Below are 20623 nucleotides of genomic sequence, written 5' to 3' on the forward strand. Positions count from 1 at the left end.
CATACACTGAATGCAATGGTTGAACAAACCTTTTTTGTTCCAAATCATAAACACTGAGTGAAAGGTAAACCTGCAGGTCCTCTTTAACTCTGTTTAATGCACACTGATTGAGTCAGGCGTTGTGTCTGGATGTCTGACTCTCCTAGAGAAACTCGAGGAGCTGGATAATCAGGTTTCAGTTTGGTTTGATGCAGGAAGAAGAAAATGCCACATATGCTTTATATGATAGATATTAAGTTGCTTTATATTAGGTTAATATAAAAATAGTAGAGGGCAGGTCTGAGCATTTAATCATTAGATATGTGTATATTCACAGGGTTTGACAGCTGAAAATGATACACTGTTAAATGTATTAAGGGCTTGGTATATCCCCTTTGATGGGTAAATAATGTTTTTAGCAACCCTATACAGTAAAGGAGGGTGTTAACAACAACAGCAAATGACGGAGCACAGGTGAGGAGGGTGGAGCTAAGTAACCAACAAAGGTGTGACCTAGACAAACACAAGCAGACTTAAAGTACACCGTAAGGAAATTCTCTAGAAACAAGGAAGGGGATGAATAAGAGCGACCGATGACACTGCATAACATTGGGAATACAGTGGTGATGTATTCAACAATGGGATATGATTTTCATCATGGAAAACTATCTGAATAGAGACAATCTGAAACTGAATATTACGGAGTAAGACCACCTACAACCACAGTGTCCAGCAGGTAGGCCAGTAGAGACCTGCAGACAAAATGACCACAGTGTTTATGGCTTAGAAAGGCGTGATTTAGTGCTTGTGTTTACAAGGCAGGCATATGTGTCGTATTAGCTGTCAGATGAGTTGATAATGAATTTATTGCAAATTGGTTTGTATTATAAAGTGCACAGAACAAATTTGATGATGTCAAAACATTCCTCAATTATGTAAAAGAAGGACAAAAGGCACTATAGAGAGTATTTCATTACCTTTTAAAAGTTTAGGGTCAGTACAAATTTTTAAAGTCTCACCAAGGCTCCATTTATTTGATCAAAAATACAGTAATAATGTGGAATATTACAATTTAAATGAACTTTTCTATTTTAATATATATTGTGTCATTATATTAATTTATTCACGTGATGGCAAAGCTGAATTTTCAGCAGCCATTACTCCATGTGATCACATGATCCTTCAAAAATCATTCTAATATGCTGGTGTTCAAGGAACATTTCTTATTATTATCATTGTTGAAAACAGTTTTGTGGACACTGATACATTTTTTTTTTCAGTATTCTTTGATGAATATAAAGTTGAATAGAACAGGATTTATTTGGAATAAAAATCTAACATTCTAAATGTCTTTAATGTCAATTTTGATCAATCGAATGCATCCTTGCTGCATAAAAGTATCTGACAATTTTTAAACACTATTTAAAATACACTTTTCAAATACACATACTAAGTAAAGATATTCCTGTACAATATATCTCGTTTGCTTTTGTGAGTATCTAAATGTATATGACGTGTCGTTGTGTAGTCTTTGAGAATGAAAAATGCAGACAAACAGGTTGAGCATCATAATCCAAATAAAAAGGCTTTTCCGTGTATGTGTCAGAGATGGAACTAAAACAGTGGCCTTTAACTTTACAGTCTGAAAACACAATTAGTAACACTTATAGGCCTAGAAAGAACACATTTACTTTTTAGCACATCGCAGATGACAATTACAGCTATGAGCACACACAAACTATGGCAAATATAGTGTTGTGCTGACATTTAGAAAAAATAGATAGGGTGTGTTCATTGTTTGTTCACAAATGAGGTCTTCTCATATTACACTCAGAGCTCAAGTGTGTAGCATAGAGTGTTTGAAAATATACTTAAAAGATACCATCATCATGTACACATATATTTCACTTATGTATACAGTAAAATTTACATGTGAGACAGTATTTTATTCCTCATTCTCTTTGTGGTTATTCCAGGAAAAAAAACCTTCTCTTTTTTCATGGAATGAACACTGATGATGAGAAAGATGAGTCTCAACTGCCCAAAGCCTTTTTATACTGATTAGAAAGACTGATCATGTTACACTGACCCAGAATTCAGCATACTGTTTCATACTGCCATTACAAGAGATTCTAAGGAGGTTTTAATTTTTTAAATTGTAAAACCCACAGCATATTATTTCAATGTTCTCCGCATTTGGAAATCAACCTGCAACACAACGCTATTTTGGTGAACAGGTAGGTAGCTAATTAAAAAAAAAACTTTCCAACCTTTTAAATCCACATTCTGTCTCTGCACAGGATGGCGGCCACTTCCAGTTCTGCATATTCAGAATGTAAAACTGGAGATACATTTTGTGGTGAGTAGACCATGTCTATCAGATAAAACAAAGGCATCATCACCATTAGATAACTATGTCACCAAAGTTGTAAGCTGCAATTTCAAACATCTCACTCATATTCCTTGCCAACATGTGATCTGCTCCCTCAGAGATCCGTGTGTATGAACAGGAAGTGATAATTGTACCAGTGCTGTTTTTGATGGCTTTCTTGGTCACGCTGGTGCTTCTGCTGCTGCTGAGGTTCTGTCCTGAGAAGGTAAATCGCCTGCAACCCGGCTCCAGTCGAGCAAACAGGACTAGGAGAAATTTGCAAGGCATTGATGGTGAGTGTCTGCTGTATAATTAAGAAGCAACATGCCAAGTTGTCTGTTTTTGCAGCTGGTATATACATACTTACAGACATACACATATACACTGCCCGGCCAATAAAAAGTCTGGATTATTATTGATGTGATTATTATGTTTTATACAAGATCTTGACCAAAAACTGATGCACCTCTTGGTGGAAATAACATCACAACATTTATTTCCATCAAGAGGTGCATCAATTTTTCGTAAAGATCTTGTATTGACAATGCAAGAGTCGAGCACTCTGTAAAGTCTACTCCAGCACATCCCAAAGACTTTCAATGAATCTAAAGTCTGTACTCAGAGGTGCCAATTCATGTGTGAAAATGGTTCTTCATCCTCCCTCCCAACCATTCTTTCACAATTTGAGCCTGATGAATCTTGGCATTGTCATCGTGGAATATGGCCATGATGTGTCTTCCTACATGGTTGTTTAAGAAATGAAAAGCTACACACTTTATCAGTTAGGGTTAAAAGAACTGCTCCAAAACATATAACATGCTAGAAACATAATAATCACAGCAATAATGATCCAGTCACAGACTCCTAAGTATTTGCCTAAATATAAACAGCGACTTTTTTTTTTTTTTTGGGCCGGGCAGCATGTGTGTGTGTGTGTGTGTGTGTGTATATATATATATATATATATATATATATATATATAAATGCACACTTCATTTGTTCTCTGAGGTTTTGGCAATTGTACATATTGTTTTCTATTATATGCAGAAATATGCATGTATGTTACTGTTACATGTGTTGCATAACAAAATGGATGTGTACATATCACAATTTAATAAAAAGTTGATCACAAAAAGAATATATTTCTTAACATAAAATATAACGTCTGTACATAATAAAGGAATTAAATGTAACTGCTGCATGCAAACTACTGTGCTTACGTGTCGTAGCAAGGGCGTAGGAAAATATTTGATGCTGCATTTCAGCACACCTCTTTTCTACACAGTGAGACTGTTTGCACAAAATGGCATGGTTTTGATACTTAATGCGTTCATTTATGTAAACATACATGACATATGATGAATAATATATTTTAAGAATCCTATTCTGCTTTTTTTCATACTTTTGATTAATCACATCCCACCTAAACAATCTCTCTCACTCTCTTTCTATCTCCTTTTGCATAGCTCCTCTGGGTCTAAATGCTCTGGAAGGTGAGCCAATAGCACTGGACACTACATCTTACATGACGTTCAACCCTACATCACAAGTTCGAGACTCCTATAGGCATGACCATGCCTCATTAAATGCACACAATGTGGACTTTATCGATGGCGGAGGCTCTTTTGGGGCCGGAGCTTCAGCCTTCTCAAAGCCCAGGGAACTTCCACGTCAGCGACTGCCAGAGAACTTCAAAGGGGTGTCTCCTCTCCCAGCATCATACTCTCTGAACTCAGACAGCTCCGTCTCACTCTATAGGGCTCGTATGGAAAACAGAAATGTGGTGCTGCGTGTACTTAAAGGTGCCTGACTGGTTTATGACATGATCATAATGTCTGAGATCTTGAATTCCAGTTTCACTTTCGTTTTTTTCATTCTCATACAGATTCAGCCAGTAACAAGGAAAATCAGTCATTCTTGGGCTTTGCGGCCTTCCTTTCCCAGTTAGGGCCTCATCCCTTCTTACCGGAGCTTCTGGGAGTAATATCCCTGCGGGCCCCTCTCATTACTGTTATTGAAGAGATGGAGAACAGAGATCTGCTTGGATTCCTGTGGAGGTGTAGACAGGTGAGAGGTTGGACCAGGATGTTTTATAGCAGTGGTTCTCAACTGGTGTGTAACAGCTTTAGGCCACAGGTCTGGTAGGGTCACTGACGACGGGGGGGAAAAAATCTGGATTCAGAAAATGCCGATTAGCAAAAAAATAATATAGAACATAAAATAATATCAAATAAATTGATAAGGAACCCCGCAGATGACATGCGAGGGGGAAAAAATGGTAAAACCAAAAAAAAAAAAAAAAAATTAACTAAATTGGTACGGAGCCCTGTGGGGGTGGGACATATAAATAATTACTTGTTCCCTCATTTTAGTTAAAGTCCCCCTGAAATCAAAATTGAAGTTTTTTAGCTTTTAGTATGAATATGTTAGCCTTAAGGTTATGAATAAGCTGGTGTGTTCCAAAACAATGACAAAATTCGCATTTAGGAGATATAAGCATTCAAAACTTACAAGATGCGTTCCATTCGACCGTAAGTGGACTGCGAAGTGGACTTCACAGGGTATTTCGCCATCTTAAGTGAGATTCCAATCCGAAGGGTGCGAACATGTTCAGTTCGAAGGGCACTGCGAACGGCATAGGGAATAAGGGAACATCGATACATCACTTTACAGGAAGTAGAGAGGTAAAATCACCCAACTGTCATTGCGCACCGCGTCACCAGTCAGAACTACGATGGAGCAGAGCCGTTGAAAGAGTTTATAAACGGCTCTCCGATGGAGGAATTTACGTCTGCGTTTTGAGTATTCATACATTTTGTTATTATTATACGAACGAAAGTATGAATGGTTATGGCGATGAGTGTTACATTTGAATATTTTATTCTAATAGGCATGACAAAGTAAAAGTGTTGAGAAGCAGCTGAGGCTCTGTCATTTTTTATTTTACTTTATTTAGGAGTGTTTACTATGCGGCTGCGCGTGAAAAAAAAAGCGCACGAGATGAGAGCCAAACCATGGATTAAGAATTCATTTATACAGTTAACCAAATGAGAATTTATTTTCATATGGTATGACAGTTACAGCCTCAAATGTGTTAAGAGTCAATTTTAAATTCGAAAGTAAATTATAATATCTATTTATTTATGTTATATCATAATCTGCGTGACACCGTCGTTGACTTTCTTTGATGACGTTTGCAGGGCATTCCAAATGAGCGATTATTGTCAGCGAAGTCCACTTCAACTGATATATGTTGCTCAGGGAGTGGGGAGCAGTGAACACTGCGTAGGGACCCTGTCGAATGGAACGCAGCTACAGTCTCTCACTTCCGCTAAAATGGTTCACGGATTTTCATGACATCACATCGCACTTCAGCTTCTCGTCAGATATTCTGTCCAATCAAATGCTCTCTAGAATCTGAAGTCCCGCCCACTCCTTCATTATAAACAGACACTGAAGCTGCGGCTGAAATCGGTCATTTGTTCGCACATTTACTAGTTTCTACATGGTGAATGGCACATAGTGCACTATATAGAGAATAGGGAACGATTCAGACTGTGTAAATATGCTTTCCATTTAACGCGAATGAAGTCCGTTTTCGCGTTAGTGTCGCGTGAACTGCAGCACCGCGAGCACAGTCTGCTCTGGTCCAGAGGCACGAGAGCACAAAGTGGATCATATCCGCGGACCGCGAGTCGGCTCAGACCAGAAAAGGTATCAGACCCATCTGAATACTGCACAGAGTGCTGTGTTTTAAAGTGATATAGAGGGCATTAGGAGAAGAAACGGTTAGAGATTAGAAGGACACGGAGGTTTTACCGAGTTTAACGACTCTGGCCGAGCTGTGGTATAAACAAAACGCCATTGGCTATTTTTAAAAAGGGGCGGGGCTGATCGATATGTCCTGTTTCAGTTGAAATTATGTCAACACATTGAATAATGCTGCGCGTTCCAAGACACTTTAGCGGGCCTTTAAATTTCATTAATAAATTGGAACAAATTGATAATTGAGAACAATTATTTTATGGCCACAATATCTATCTTTTTCTGTGTGGGGCACTGTAAATTAGCTTATTGACATTTAAGTTTTGCTTTCTTTTATTTTTTTTTTTAATTTTTAAAATGCTTTAAAAGTTTTAAAATGCTTCCTGTATGTTGACCTCAAAAGTTGTGCCATCTAAATAAACTTCATGGCATTTTGGTGCAAATTCATTTGGTTCCTTGTTTGTTTCATGTTTTGACATGTTTTGGCTGTTGTTTATGCTTGATAGCAATGTAAAATATGGGTCTTTAAGCAAAACAAGTTGAGAACCACTGCTTTATAGTGTTTGACAGGTCTGCTGCTAAATAGGAAACAGTAACTAATCAATCGATTACAAATAAGGTGTTTGAAAAAAAAAAAGTTTGAAAAATAGAAGTAATTTTTCTTCTGTGTAAATACATCTTCTCAAACCAGTGTTATTTTAGTATCATTTATTTACTACTATAGTTTCTTAGAATTTATTTTATTTTCAGTAATCATTTTATGATTTTAGTTTTAGCTAATGATAATAACCCTGTCTCAAACAGGATAATGTTGGACCAGACGGCATGTATCAGATGACAGAGAAAAAGATCTTCACCATGGCCTCACATGTGTCCTCTGCACTGGTGAGTACAATGTTGTTATCACCATCTCAGGGACAGATCCAAACATTTAGGCATTTGAATTAACAATATATAATCCCTAGCAAATCAAAAACCTTTCTTTCTTCTTTCTCTGTAGGACTTTCTCCATAGCAAAGATCTTCTCCATTGCAACATCAAGGCTCGTAGTGTATTGGTCAGCAGGATGTGCACCGCAAAACTCTGGGGTTTGGGTGATTTGTATGCGAGGACGTCAGAAAGTGCTAATCGCAGTGAAGATCCTGGAAGAAAAAAGTGGCAGGCTCCTGAGCTTTTGGCCAAGAGACCTGCCACTCCAAAAAGTGATGTGTAAGTTAAAAGCACAATACATGTTCTGAGGAAAAGCAACTTTCAAGTTTTTTACTTCAAATCTCTGTATTTCTTGCTCTTTTTTGCAGTTGGTCATTTGGGCTGCTGCTGTATGAAATGGTGACTCTTGGTAAGTGTGCTGTCTGGTTCTTTTAAGCCAGCTGTCTCTTACTGACAGAATGATTAACAAATCTCACATTTTTGTCTATACTATTTTTACATTCTTTCCATACTTTCAGGTGAGGTCCCTTTTTCTGAAATCCCTGCAAAGGAACTTCTACAGTATCATCAAAGAGCCAAAACACTGAAGAAACCAAACAACTGCTCCAACTCACTGTAAATGCACCTTTAGAACCATTTGTTTTGTAAAATTATTGTATTCATTTTTTATTTATTGTATTTTAATTTACTGTTCATACAGTGCTTGTCTGGTACATTCAAAATATCAATTTGCTACTGTTTTTCTCCAGTTACTCAATTATCAAAGCCTGCTGTCAATGGAAGGAGCACGACCGCCCCTCATTGGCTGAAGTCAGGCATAAACTCCAATCTGGAGAGAAGAGTGCCAATGACAGCAGTATTCTCCGTGTGCCTGAGCCAATCAATATTGAACAGTATCTGAAGGAGGCGGGATATGGAGAATCCAACAACTACACAGTTTTCTGAACTCCAGATGGCTCTACGTACAAATACATCACATCTATATGAAGACCCTATTTTGTTTGTGGTGTACACTATACATCTCCAGTGATTCCTAAAGAGTGAATTGACTGTCGACCAGCCATACTAATGTTAGAAAGTACGAAATGTTAATTTTAAAGAATTCTTAAAAATATAAGCCTACTTTCTTTAATGGTGCCAAATTCTCTGATTTTATTTGTTATCAAATGACTCTTTTATTGTACAGTAAGATATTTGAACCTGCTGATGGTATGGAAAGCTAGAATGTAAAACAATGAAGTGAGAATCAACATTATTTGACTGATCAAGCAAAATTGAGATCCACTTTTTTTCAGGACAGTCCAGAGCCAGTTTATTGATGCAGCCTTGTTGCAGGTCCATTTGCACATTTACGCTATCAGAATAAATAACTGGAAAATAACTGACTCCTTGTTCGACTCTTGGATATTTTTTAAGAGCAATATCACATGAGCAAGATTGTTCTGAATAACAGTCAGGCTTATATTCAAACCAACATTGGGAGTGTGATATGGCTTTTATAGAACAGTTCAATAAATAAAAGTTAAATATTTGGTAACTTACTTTCAGATACAATACTGCCAACAAAAATCCTTCAAAATGAAGCCAAGGAGTAATCGACGCACGTCCAACAGAAAGGAGTTGCTGAATGAATGAATGAATTTTGAACGAATTGGTTGAGTGAATGATCAATTTGACTCACTTCTAGTCACTTGTGTCCACCTACTGGCATAACGACGCAACCTGCAGAAATAGTCACTGAAAAATCACTATAATAATAATACAGACTGACATTAGACATGCATTTAAAGACATTTCTTTAATGATAGCAAGTTCAGAAATTGAAATCAACCCTTGTTTTTACACAATGTTTATTAAAGATTCACTAAAAATACTTAAAAAACAGAAAATGTGCATTATCTTTGAACAAAGCAGTCAATACACTTGGAACAGACAGGGGAAACAGCCAAACAGGAAATAAAGACTTGAGATGTGAATGTCACAACACCTTCTTTATTCATATTTATGCATACAAAGAAACTCAGCCATATTTTTAGAGCAACAGCACACAGCTTTCTCGGGCACTCTTTCTCTCTTATACACAATCACACTACCTCGTCATACGTGCTCTCAGGTGCTGCAAGGCTCTCAAGAAAAGCTACTAATACTTGTCTATGAAGCTGTACCCAAAAATAATGATGCTATCTTTAATACAAATGAAAAATTTCCTACAATCATCTACCGTAGAAAAAAAGAGAAACAATTTGTTGTTCTAGGATCAGTTATACAAGCACTCCTTCAGTCTGTGATTTAAAAAAAGAAACAAAGCCTACTTCCATTCAGTAATACTGTGTAGTAAGAACATAGCTCCAGATTTTCCATCTCTCACAGTCTCTGAACCATTAATAGCAGTGAAAGAGGAATGGACACACAGAAAGCTGCAGTATGAGATCACTAATGGCTGAAATTACCATTTATGTTGCCATAGTGACTGCAGGAGCATCATATAGACGAGTTATTTAGTGTATGGGAATCTAATTGTATTAATTTCTAACTTAACGGTGCACCAAAGACAACCGACAATCCCTTAGTCAAGTGCTGATCAACCGAAAATAACAGTAGTGAAATGATGCTCGGATGACTGATATGGGGAAAGAAGGGAAGCCCTGGAAAAAGATGCAGCTGTCAGAGGCAACATACTGTTATTTTTAGAAAGGCAACTTATTCACGTTTTTGACACTGATAGTCAAAAACACTACAGGAATAACATTGATTACTGTCTCTAATGTCATCATCAGTCATACTTTGATTACTAATGTATAAAATAACCAACAATCACAAAAGGACACAAACATACTGATTTAAGACCACACATTTACAGTGACTGCAAGAAAACATACGCAAGACTCGCATGCCCATTCAAACAAGTCCCTAATATTATATATGTAGCACATTCAAAACCCAGGACAGATGTATTTTGTTTATCATCTCTAAACAAATCGATTTAGTCATGTAAAGATTATACATGATCATATTTGTGCTGTTTTCCCTTTAGGATCACTTCCAATATCTTTCTCAAAGTGTTTGAAAACAGTCAGGTACAATCTAGCCATTGTTGAAAACAATATCATTAATAATCAGGCTTTCACATCTAAACAAAAATACTAAGGTAAATAATTTGCTTTTAAAGTGATAGTTCATCCAAAATAGAAAATTTTGTCATCACTTACTCACCCTCAAGTTGTTCCAAACCTGTACAAGTTTCTTTTTTCTGTTGAACACAAAAGAAGATATTTTAAAGAATGCTGGTAATCAAACAGTTTGACGGTAGCCATCGACTTACATAGTAGGGAAAAAAATACTATGGAAGTCAATGGCTACCTGGTAACTGTTGGTAACTGTCTGGTTACCAACACTCTTTAAAATATCATTTTTTGTGTGGGTGAGTGAGTAAACAACATGAGGGTGAGTAAGTAATGACAAAAATGTAATTTTTGGGTGAACTATCCCTTTAATAAGGCATCACTTATTTTACCCTTCAGATGACATTCTCTCCTGTTCTTCCCTGGTGTTTTGATTATCTTTAGGTCAAATCTAATGTCTTTTCACCCCATCAGTTTCAGTTTCTCAGGCTGGTGACGGAAGTATAAAGCTCTAATCCTGCAACTCCTCTCTCTCCGACCCTCGTTCAATCCCTCAGGCTGTTGATAGACGCGCAGATTTTGAGGGCAGGACCGAGTTTGATGTTCATAGTGGACATGAGATGTTCTTCTTTGAGAAGCAACAGCGCCTGCCCATCAATCTCCTGTGACAGGAACTGGGATGCCAAGTCCTCACAACCTGACAAGAGATGTCACAATGGAGGAGTACATTAAATAATATCGTAAACATATAGGAGAAATCAAAGCACACATCACGTGTGGCATCAGAACACTGACCTTGAAGAGAAGAAATGAACTGACAGACTTCCTCCACACTCCAGCGAGCAGGGTTGCCAGATAAGAAGTGGTTCTCATCCACTGGGAGGTCACTTGGTGCCGTGTCATCCAACTGAGGACCACAGTGGGTTGGTCTCGGGTACGAGAAGGACGAGCTGGGAGAGAGTGAGAAGAAGTCTTCCTCTTCCTCACAGCTGGAGATGTCCTCAGAACGACTAGATTCTGAACGACACTGCAAAATAGAAAAAGTCATATATTTATTTACTTTGTTATAAAATGTCAAAAAAGGAAAACGTAATTATTTAAAACCAAGAAGCTGTAAAATGTAAAATGCATAAATATTTAATTTCAGTTCCCTTTGGGTTACTTCGCACAATTGTCTACACTACTAATCAAAAGTTTGGGGTCAGTAAGATTTTTATTTTTTTATTTTTTGAAAGAAGTCTTTTATGCTTGCCTCTTATGCATTTACTTGATCAAAAATACTGTAAAAACAATAATATTGTGAAATATTATTTCATTTCATCTTTTCTATTTTAATATATTTTTTAATCTATTACATTTAAAATTGAAAAAGTTTATTCCTATGATGGCAAAACTGATTTTTCAGCATCCTTAATCCAGTATTAAGTGTCACATGATATTTCAGAAATCATTATAATATGCTAATTTATTGTTCAAGAAACATTTCTTATCATTGTTGAAAACAGTTGTGCTGCTTAATATTTTGTGGAAACCTTGAGACATTTATTTCAGGATTCTTTGAAGAATAGAAAATTCAAAAGGAAGAGCATTTTTCGTACAGACCCGAAATTGCAATGTCCATCATCTCACCTTTACGGGAAGATGCCTGCCTGCTATTTTAGCACAGGCGATCTCAGAGCTGCTCCTGCGAGGACCTCTGCGTCTAGCAATAACATCCTGCACCACAGGGCTCCCTGGTGGCCGTTCTGCACCCTCAAGACCCCTACTAACACGGTAGTGGTTACTGCAGCTGACATTGTACCTGAATCAAAAGGTTCAGAAGTCAGCGATAAAACAATACACACATTCAGGTTTATTCATAATTAGTTACATTTTTTCTATATATTTTTTCTTTTTTAAAAAAAAAAATATATAAATCAATGATATGAGATGATTTTGGTCTTACCTCTTGGCACAGGTTTTGGAACAGAAGCGCTTGGATCGTCTGAACTGGTTGGCTGGTGCAAATCTTAAACAGTATTCACACTTTAACTCTGTAAACGATATATAAACGATATATTTGTAAGAGAGAGAGAGAATATAAATAATATGTCTAAACAACTTAAAAAGTTTTTCCACAAAGCTTTGAAACACACGACCACTCACTATCAGAACGGATGTTCTCTCGGTGTAGGATGGGTGGAACAGCCACAGGAAGTTCTTTCACTGGCCCAGTCACCTGTCAATCAGCAGGAAAAGTTCATGTGTGTTCTATACCTCTCAGAAGACTGGTCCATTAATTAATGAATGTTTTAATTCTTTATTATCTTTCTACAGTGGTCTGAAACACATTTTGCCTTTCCATGAAACACTAGATTTGTATTAAGCAGAAAGACTCACAGGGAAAGGTTCGGCTCCCTCCTGGATAACAAAGCCTTCAATGAGGTGAGTGAGAACCTGAGGTTTGACCACAGCCTGTGGGACAGGTGCTCGATCACCTTGTCCTCCTCCACGGGGAAGAGGGAGAGAAAGAGAGAGAGTAGGAGGAGAGGAGAACGCCATCTCTGGGACTAAATAAGAAAGAAAAAAAAACAGGGAGAAACAGATTGTTCAGAAGACCAAAAATGTTAATATAAAGGTAGATGAGAAGAATAAACACTGCTACTCATACAAATAATAAATTGTAATTATATTATATATATATATATATATATATATAAAAGCTATTAGTGTTTTTAAAGATTAACTGTGAATGTTGTTAGATGATGGCAAAGGTAATCTAAATATAAAATATATAAAATGAGTATGAGCAATTAAATATCAAGAATCGACCAATAAGATGAATAAAATTGGATTATAACAAATATGGAACCAATATATTGTGCATCTGTAATCATGACTGGCTGGTTGTTCATTTGATAATATGTATGTAAAGATACAAATTTGTTTTTAAAATAACACTAACATTCAAAAGATTTACAATTTAAAATAACCGTGTTCTATTCGAATATATTTTGAAAAATAATCAATTCCTTTGATGCAAAGCTGAATTTTCAGCAGCGATTACTCCAGTGTTCATTGTCACATGATCCTTCAGAAATTCTAATATGCCGTATTTGAGCTCAAGAAACATTTATCATTAATAATATTGAAAACTGTTGAAAACAGTTGTGCTGCTTATTATTTTTGTGGAAAAAACGTTTGTTACGAAAAAAAAAAAAAAAAAAAAAACTTTACTTTTACTTATGATCAATTTAATGTGTCCATGCTGAATTACGGAGCCCCCGGACATGACATGCAGGAAAAAAAAAAAATAGTAGGCTAAATCGGGCGCACGATTTACTATTTCATTCCCTCAATTTACAAATCATGCGCATGATTTATAAATCGAGGGAACAAAATAGTAAATCGTGCGCACCATTTAATTTTTTTTCTTGCATGTCATGTGCGGGGCTCCGTACTGAATAAAACAATTCTTAAAAAAAAAAAAAAAAAAAAAAAAAAAACAACTTACTGATCCCAAACTTTTTCAACGGTAGTGTATAATTGTGGGCATTTTAGGGGCACTCCCACTACAAAAACGGCATATTGTAAGAAAGACTGCGTCTCAGGCATACTATCCCTTGCTTATGGCTCACCTGTATCTAGTGAGGGAGCTGGTGAAAGAGGAGGGGCGGAGTCTTGCATTAACGGACTTGCATTGATGGTCTCGGTTGACATCTCATGGGGTAAATCGGATTCTGATTTCCCTTTTAATGGACCAATCACAGGCTTTGTCTATGAGAGAAGGAAGATCGCACAAGTGTCACAGCATGGACAGACCATGATGAAATACAGTAATTATCTACTAATCTCCTACCCATTATCTACTAACCTGAGCTTGTCCTGACTGTACGAACACAGAGTCTCCAGAGTTATTCTGTCCATCCATTGAGTGTGTGACTGCAGAATTACCCTGACTCAACACTGCGCTCTGATTGGTCTGCATCTGAGACATTGGGAGGGCACTTTGGGCTGTTTTAAGGCACATGCCGGCTCCACCCGTTTCCACGGCAGTCATCATAGTAACAACATTGCTACCGGAGTTATTGACAGGCACAACAGCTGTGGCGTCTTGCTGGGCGCAACAGGCCCGAGCCTGGGCCACTGCTAAAGCCTGGGAGTTTCCTAGCGTGCTTTGCCTTGCGCCGACCAGCTGAACTGGGACGTGGGGAGGGTGATGGCCCCCCGTGGCCTGGCCATTGTTGGGTGGTGCTGGGAGAATGGGCGGTGGGTGACGAGGGGGCATCTGCACTGGCAGCCGATGCCCCTGAGCCGTTTTAGGTTGAATGGGCACATGCCCCGTTCCATGACCCAGTTTGTCCGAGCTCAGATTCACCCCCGTCTGCTGGAGTGGCTGCACCACTAACGTCTGGGCAGTCATGTTGGATTTGGTTGCCACCGTGCCCATCGGATAGCCTTGAGAAGATGTGGGAACATTGGATGTGGGCACCAGGATGTGGGTTACGGTGGCCGCAGCAGCTGGTACTCCTCGAGCTTGGCACAAGCCAGATTGTGAAAGGAGGAGCTGGGAGAGAGGAAGCGAGGGGGAGGGGGAGGAGGACGGAGGGTTGGAGGAACCTCCTGCTTGCTGTGGGGTGACAGCGGATTGGTTAGCGCCCTTAACGGTGAGGCCAGACATATTGGGATTGGTGGTATTGGAGTAGTTTTGCAGTTTGGTGTTGGCAAGAGGTTGAGTCTGTGGTTGGATCTGCTGGGCTGACTGACCAAACTGCTGCTGAGTCTGAGGCTGCTGGTTAATTGGGAATGAACCTTAAAGTCAAAGAAAGATAGAGAAATTACAGTTCATTTCATAGTCAGTGCATTTGGAAATGCCTGCAGCAGGAAAGGAAAGGAAAGGAAAGGAAAGGAAAGGAAAGGAAAGGAAAGGAAAGGAAAGGAAAGGAAAGGAAAAACAATAACGACTGATTGGGTGCATGAATTTTATGGTTTACAAACTTAAACATTTGCTTTTGTGTGACATATTGAAATGAATGGTCAATAATTGTCAATATTTAAATATTACACAATATTTTGTCAGATAAGTAAAATTATCCAGCTGGCTGACATGGGTGAAGTATTGTAAAAAGAGAGAGAGAAAGAAATTGTAAGACTTGTGATAGCCTTGGTAGTATCATTCAAGAATAGATTGAAAATTACAAGTCAATCTGAAATGTTTTGCTCACCAAGACTACATTTATGTGATCAAATATACAGTAAATATAAATACTGTGAAGTACTGTTTCCTTTTTGATTTTTTTTTTTTAAATATAATGTATTTCTGTCATGGAATAAGTCTTCTGATGTCAAAATCTTACTTTTTAATGGGTATATGTGAATAATAAATATATGTAAAGATTACACATTTGAAATTAGAAATATATATATATAACATTTATATTTTTTGTGTTGGGGCAGGGGCAGGGCAAGTGGAAATCTGAACTACTGGCTTGACTGGGCAAGCAGAAATAACCTGTTGAGGCCTATAATATCTTAATTTTAATCCTTACCACTTGTCTCCTTCCTGTCTGCAAACTCTGTCTTCACAGTAGCCACCCTTGGAGTGGACACGCAACGCATTGCCAAGTTCTGTACCTAAAAAAGGGAGAGACAAAAGTAATTATGCATGAGGCAAAACAATGAAAACTGTGAAAGAGAGAAGGAACAACGATCACAACATTGATCTCAACAAAATTGACATTTGATGATATTTAATGGACCCTTTTCACATTTCTGGGATTCTAAAAAGCAGATGTCGTCATAGTTGGGTAAACTTCTATAGTGGTAAATAGGAGACGGCAACAAAAATAATTTTTGTATTTCCTTTTGCTCCAAAAAAATCTGTAATAGCGTTTGGATGACTTTCCATAGAAGAAAATAAAAATAGAGAGATTGATTACAGTAATCAGAAGAGAGAAAGATGTCAAATTTGCCGTCACTCCCTCAGCCGCTGTATTAGAAACACCCTTGCAGCAGTGTTAATTTGTTTTTTGTCATTTATTGCCATGGTAATATAACACAAAGTATAGCATTATAAATTGATTACATTTTTTAAAAATGAAAATATGAAATACTACTTGATTTGTACTGTTGATAACAGAAAAACTGAAAAAGAAAGACACAAACCAAGCGACCAGAAAAATGTCTTGTTGCATGGGGAAGCTGTTTAGGAAATATGATTTATACTACATTGTGTGAGATAAGGACACAGTGTAAGAGCTGAGACAGAAATCAAATGTCACACCTGATCATTGTCTGACTGGTTACTTGAGGATGTGGGAGTCGTTTCCTGTTGCTGCTGCTGCTGCTGTGGTTGCTGCTGGGGCTGCGGTTGGGCAACCGTTGCCACAGCAGCTGTCGCTGTACCACCAGGCATAAAAATGAGCTGAGGTGCGAGAGGTGTCTTGAGAGAGCGGTTAACCTGTGGGTGGAAAGACCAGTAAAATTACACCCTTAGGAAAAGAGCGAGCTTGGATAAATAGTACATTAACGTTCACCAGGTGAACAGCTTTATACTGTTGTTATGGCAAGTTTAAAAACATATATTAGGTCTAGGTCTGGATTTAAGCACTATGACAAGGCACTTACCCTCAGGTACATCTGACCCTGTCCACCAGAGTTTCCACCTAACAAAACTGACTGGCTAAGGGCTGTTGATGTTGCCAAGGTGGCAGGTCCTATTGGACGGGGGTTTGACATGGTCCCTCCACCAGAGGTGGTACTTAAGTTCACCTTAAAAAAAGCACACCATAGATCAGCTTTTATTTAATAAAACATTCCAAAATGATCATCAAATGCATTAAGCGCACAAACAAAGAATCAGAAACTGAGCATAGTTATCATACTTAGTTATGTTACTCATACATACATAGATATGATACCAATCCACAATCTGTTTTCTGACTTGTGATGCAGCCTGAAATTAAACCACACCATGTTCATTCGCTGGCCTCTTGACTGAGTTTGGTTTCTCCCAAGAGTTTAGTTTCTCTCCAATTTGTCACCTGATGGAGTTTGGGTTCCTTGCCAAGGTGCTTAGATGGGGACACTTAATATTCCTAAATCTTATTGATCTGACTGAACTGACACTATCGAATGAGAACTGAACTGAGATGAATGATGACATCTCTGTTTTCTGCATAGCTGCTTTATAGCCGAATTGAACTAATTTAATAACTGATGACCTTTATAAAGGAACTGAATCAACACTGAACTGACTTCAGCTGAGCAATGACACTTTTTTTTAAAGCTGCATTACAACCAAATTGAACTCCGTTTGCATCACTGATCACTGTAAAGCTGCTTTGAAACAATCTGTATTGTATAAAGCGCTATAAAAAAATAAAGGGGACTTGACTTGATTTCCATCACTTATTTAATAGATTTAAAACCAGAGACTCACTGTGCATTGTGCTGTGCTTGTAGCTTGAGAGACACTGTTACTGGGAGAGCTGGACTGACGACTGGCTGCAAGAGTTGCCTGAGAATATAAAAGGGAAATTTCTAAACAATATTTGCGGAACAACACTACAAGCAGTTCAAAATCTTTAAAGGGTGGTGTACTTTTAGATCTGAAAATAATTAGCAACATATCACATATAAGAACTTAAATGAAAGAATATTTTTTTCTTTAAACGTTTTAACAATAATAATGGTAATCATAATAAATAAAAAACATCAATAAAAATAAATAAAATGATTATTAGTAATAATTATTCATTTTTTTGCAATATTGTATGGAAATTATACAACTACAATGTTACTTGTAAAATAATTATATATGACGCAAAACAATGCTTATATATACTGAATATAAGATATATTTATTCATATTTAAGCACATTTGAAAAACAAGATTATCTATACTACCATTCAAAAGTTTGGGTTGGAAAGACTTTTTAATGTTTTTGAAAGAAGTCTCTTATGTTCACCACGGTTACATTTATTTATTCAAGAAAAAAAAAGAGTAATATATTGTGAAATATTATTACAATTTAACAGTTTTCTATTTTAATATATTTTGAAATGTTATTTATTTCTGTGATGCAAAGCTGAATTTTCAGCATCATTACTCCAGGCTACAGTGTCACATGACCCTTCAGAAATCATTCTAATATGTTGATTTGGTGCTCAAGAAATATTTCTTATTATCAATGATGAAAACAGTTGTGCTGCTTAATTAACTGCTTAATTATTGTGCTGCTCAGTATTTTTCGATGAATATAAAGTATTTTTTAGAATAGAAAACTTTTGTAGAATTATAAATGGCTTTACTGTTACTATTCATCAATTTAACACATCCTTGCTGAAAAAGTATTAATTTCTTTAAATAAATAAATAGAAAATAAAATACTGACCCCAAACTTTTGAACAGTAGTCTACTTAATTTACCCAACCAAGTAAAGATGATGAATACTCTAGTGAAACACCAGGGCTGAGATTTTACGGTCCTACTAACTAATTTTACAAAGCTGATGCAATTGCTTAAAGATAATTTGCATAATTTGGTTGTTTTTTATCATCCACCAGGACTTATATCAAATCAATTATTTTTTTTTATTTTTTTTTTTGCTGGATGAATTTTTCTTTTGTTTGTTTGTATTTTGCATGACATGATTGACTGAATTATCCAGACCTGTTGCACAGCAGCCAGGTTATGGAGTTGAGCGCTGTTTATCTGCTGCTGCAGCATCAGCTGCTGGAAGTACTGAGCTGCATTGGGCTGCCTTTGTAATGCCTGCAGTGCCTGGAAACATATTTAAGAGTAAAGACAACTTCATTTCCCAAAAATCATGACATTCAAAGTCACAGATGTGAATAAGTGATTTAAACTACACTTGAATTTGGCTATAAGTGTAGTTCGCAGTGGCTTTGTAACCCACCTGCACAGCTTGCCTTTCATAGAGAGACATTTGAGCTATCTGAGTGGGGCGGGAGTTTCCCCCTGATGCTGCACTGCTATTGGCTGAGCTGGAGTTGGTCTGGTCTTCTCCTGCCTCCATGCTCACTGGATGGACGACCAGTCAATCAAACTTTGTAACAGAATACCAGAGAAAAATATGCATAAACAAACGACTTAAAATGGGGTTTTATGCTTATATCTTTCATAAAATATAAATTAAAACAGCTAATTATGATAAAAACAACGAAGTCGTTTGAACACTTTCGCACAGACACACTTGTTAACTTGTAAGCCCCAAGTCTTTTAAAATCTTTAGATGGAATATCTTTAAAATAATGCACCGATATCAAGTAGTTTTATTATACATATCATTAAAAACGAATAAATTGCAGTTTTGGTTATCTGTCATCTGCGGGTGATCGAGGTGCAGCTGCATTAGTTCTGTGCAATATTCACCTATCAGCAAGTTGCTAAGCTTACTAGACTAAATAACACCATGCACAATAATTTATTTTAACATGTGTAAGAGCAGAAGCAATGCATAGGGTGAAAATAAACACCATGTCCACTCCCAGTATCTCATCTGCTGCTGCAAAAATGTTGGCGAACTGGCGACTCCCAAAGTGCCAAACAGACAGAATTTTACCTCTGCGATCGGCACTGTTTTTCCTTCCTCCTCTCGTAATGGAAACAACCACCAGGAAACGTTGAGTCCACAGTGCCTGTTATCGAAGTACGATAGTTCCGCTATTTATTTTTTGCTTTTTTGAGTATTGCTGGAATTCTTCAAACAACGGTGATTGTGATGAAGCTCAAAAAAAGCGATGAAACACCGCCCCGCCCCCCGTACTGTTTACTATTCTTTTTCCGGCGCCAAAAATGACGTCCCAGATAGAAGTCTGCACCGGTGTCTTATAATTACATAATAAAAGTCTCGTCTGTCTGTCTGTCTGTCTATCTATCTATCTATCTATCTATCTATCTATCTATCTATCTATCTATCTATCTATCTATCTATCTATCTATCTCTCTCTCTCTCTCTCTCTCTCTCTCTCTCTCTCTCTCTCTCTCTCTCTCTATCTATCGATCTGTCTGTCTGTCTGTCTGTCCAATGAATAAATAAATACTGTACATACATGCAATACATAGGTTAATACATGTTAGAGGTTACAAACAGGATACATTTTTAAAAATCCAGTGGAGTGGAAACTACCAGGGCCAAGTTCTTGAATTTGAAATCAAACATTTTGATCTATCAAATAACAAGTTAAAATATTATGTGTGTACTGTATGTATTTATTTATAAAAGTATCAAATGTAAATAAAGTAAAAAGCTTACAAAAACACTTTCCTTTTCTACATGTGAGTGTACATATATGCTACAGCAGTAAACATATTTTAAGGTAAATCTTTTTATAAACATAATGAATTTTTGAATATCAACAATATAATTTTCTTATCACATTTGTCATGAATATAATTAGATTTTTCAAAATAAAATTTCTACATATGTGATTTTTTTTTTAAAGTCACATT

At 37.1% G+C, this 20623-nt stretch overlaps 2 protein-coding genes across 3 annotated transcripts; one reads left to right on the forward strand and one right to left on the reverse strand.

Annotated features, from left to right (window-relative positions):
• Positions 1 to 503: 503 nt before the first annotated feature.
• styk1b (serine/threonine/tyrosine kinase 1b) lies at positions 504 to 8426 on the forward strand. Its single transcript, XM_051865820.1, has 10 exons — positions 504 to 715; positions 2280 to 2338; positions 2470 to 2643; positions 3817 to 4152; positions 4236 to 4417; positions 6920 to 7000; positions 7116 to 7324; positions 7414 to 7454; positions 7564 to 7660; positions 7795 to 8426. Exons 2-10 carry the CDS (start codon positions 2281 to 2283, stop codon positions 7988 to 7990), a joined length of 1374 nt encoding a protein of 457 aa, XP_051721780.1. The 5' UTR covers positions 504 to 715; position 2280; the 3' UTR covers positions 7991 to 8426.
• A 591-nt stretch (positions 8427 to 9017) lies between these two features.
• On the reverse strand, positions 9018 to 19973 carry phc1 (polyhomeotic homolog 1). Of its 2 annotated transcripts, none has more exons than XM_051865817.1 (15): positions 19734 to 19973; positions 19068 to 19217; positions 18821 to 18931; positions 17588 to 17665; positions 16774 to 16917; positions 16430 to 16606; positions 15696 to 15780; positions 14021 to 14958; positions 13785 to 13923; positions 12547 to 12716; positions 12313 to 12385; positions 12113 to 12200; positions 11797 to 11968; positions 10963 to 11194; positions 9018 to 10864 (listed from the first exon to the last, which is right to left on the reverse strand). In XM_051865817.1, exons 2-15 carry the CDS (start codon positions 19185 to 19187, stop codon positions 10713 to 10715), a joined length of 2679 nt encoding a protein of 892 aa, XP_051721777.1. In that variant the 5' UTR covers positions 19188 to 19217; positions 19734 to 19973; the 3' UTR covers positions 9018 to 10712. The 2 variants fall into 2 exon arrangements, with proteins under 2 accessions (XP_051721777.1, XP_051721779.1); XM_051865819.1 differs by having other exon boundaries at positions 19068 to 19192; positions 19734 to 19965.
• Between the last annotated feature and the right edge of the window lie 650 nt (positions 19974 to 20623).

Source organism: Ctenopharyngodon idella, chromosome 16 (assembly GCF_019924925.1).
Source record: "Ctenopharyngodon idella isolate HZGC_01 chromosome 16, HZGC01, whole genome shotgun sequence".
In the NCBI taxonomy this organism is placed as follows: Eukaryota; Metazoa; Chordata; class Actinopteri; order Cypriniformes; family Xenocyprididae; genus Ctenopharyngodon; species Ctenopharyngodon idella.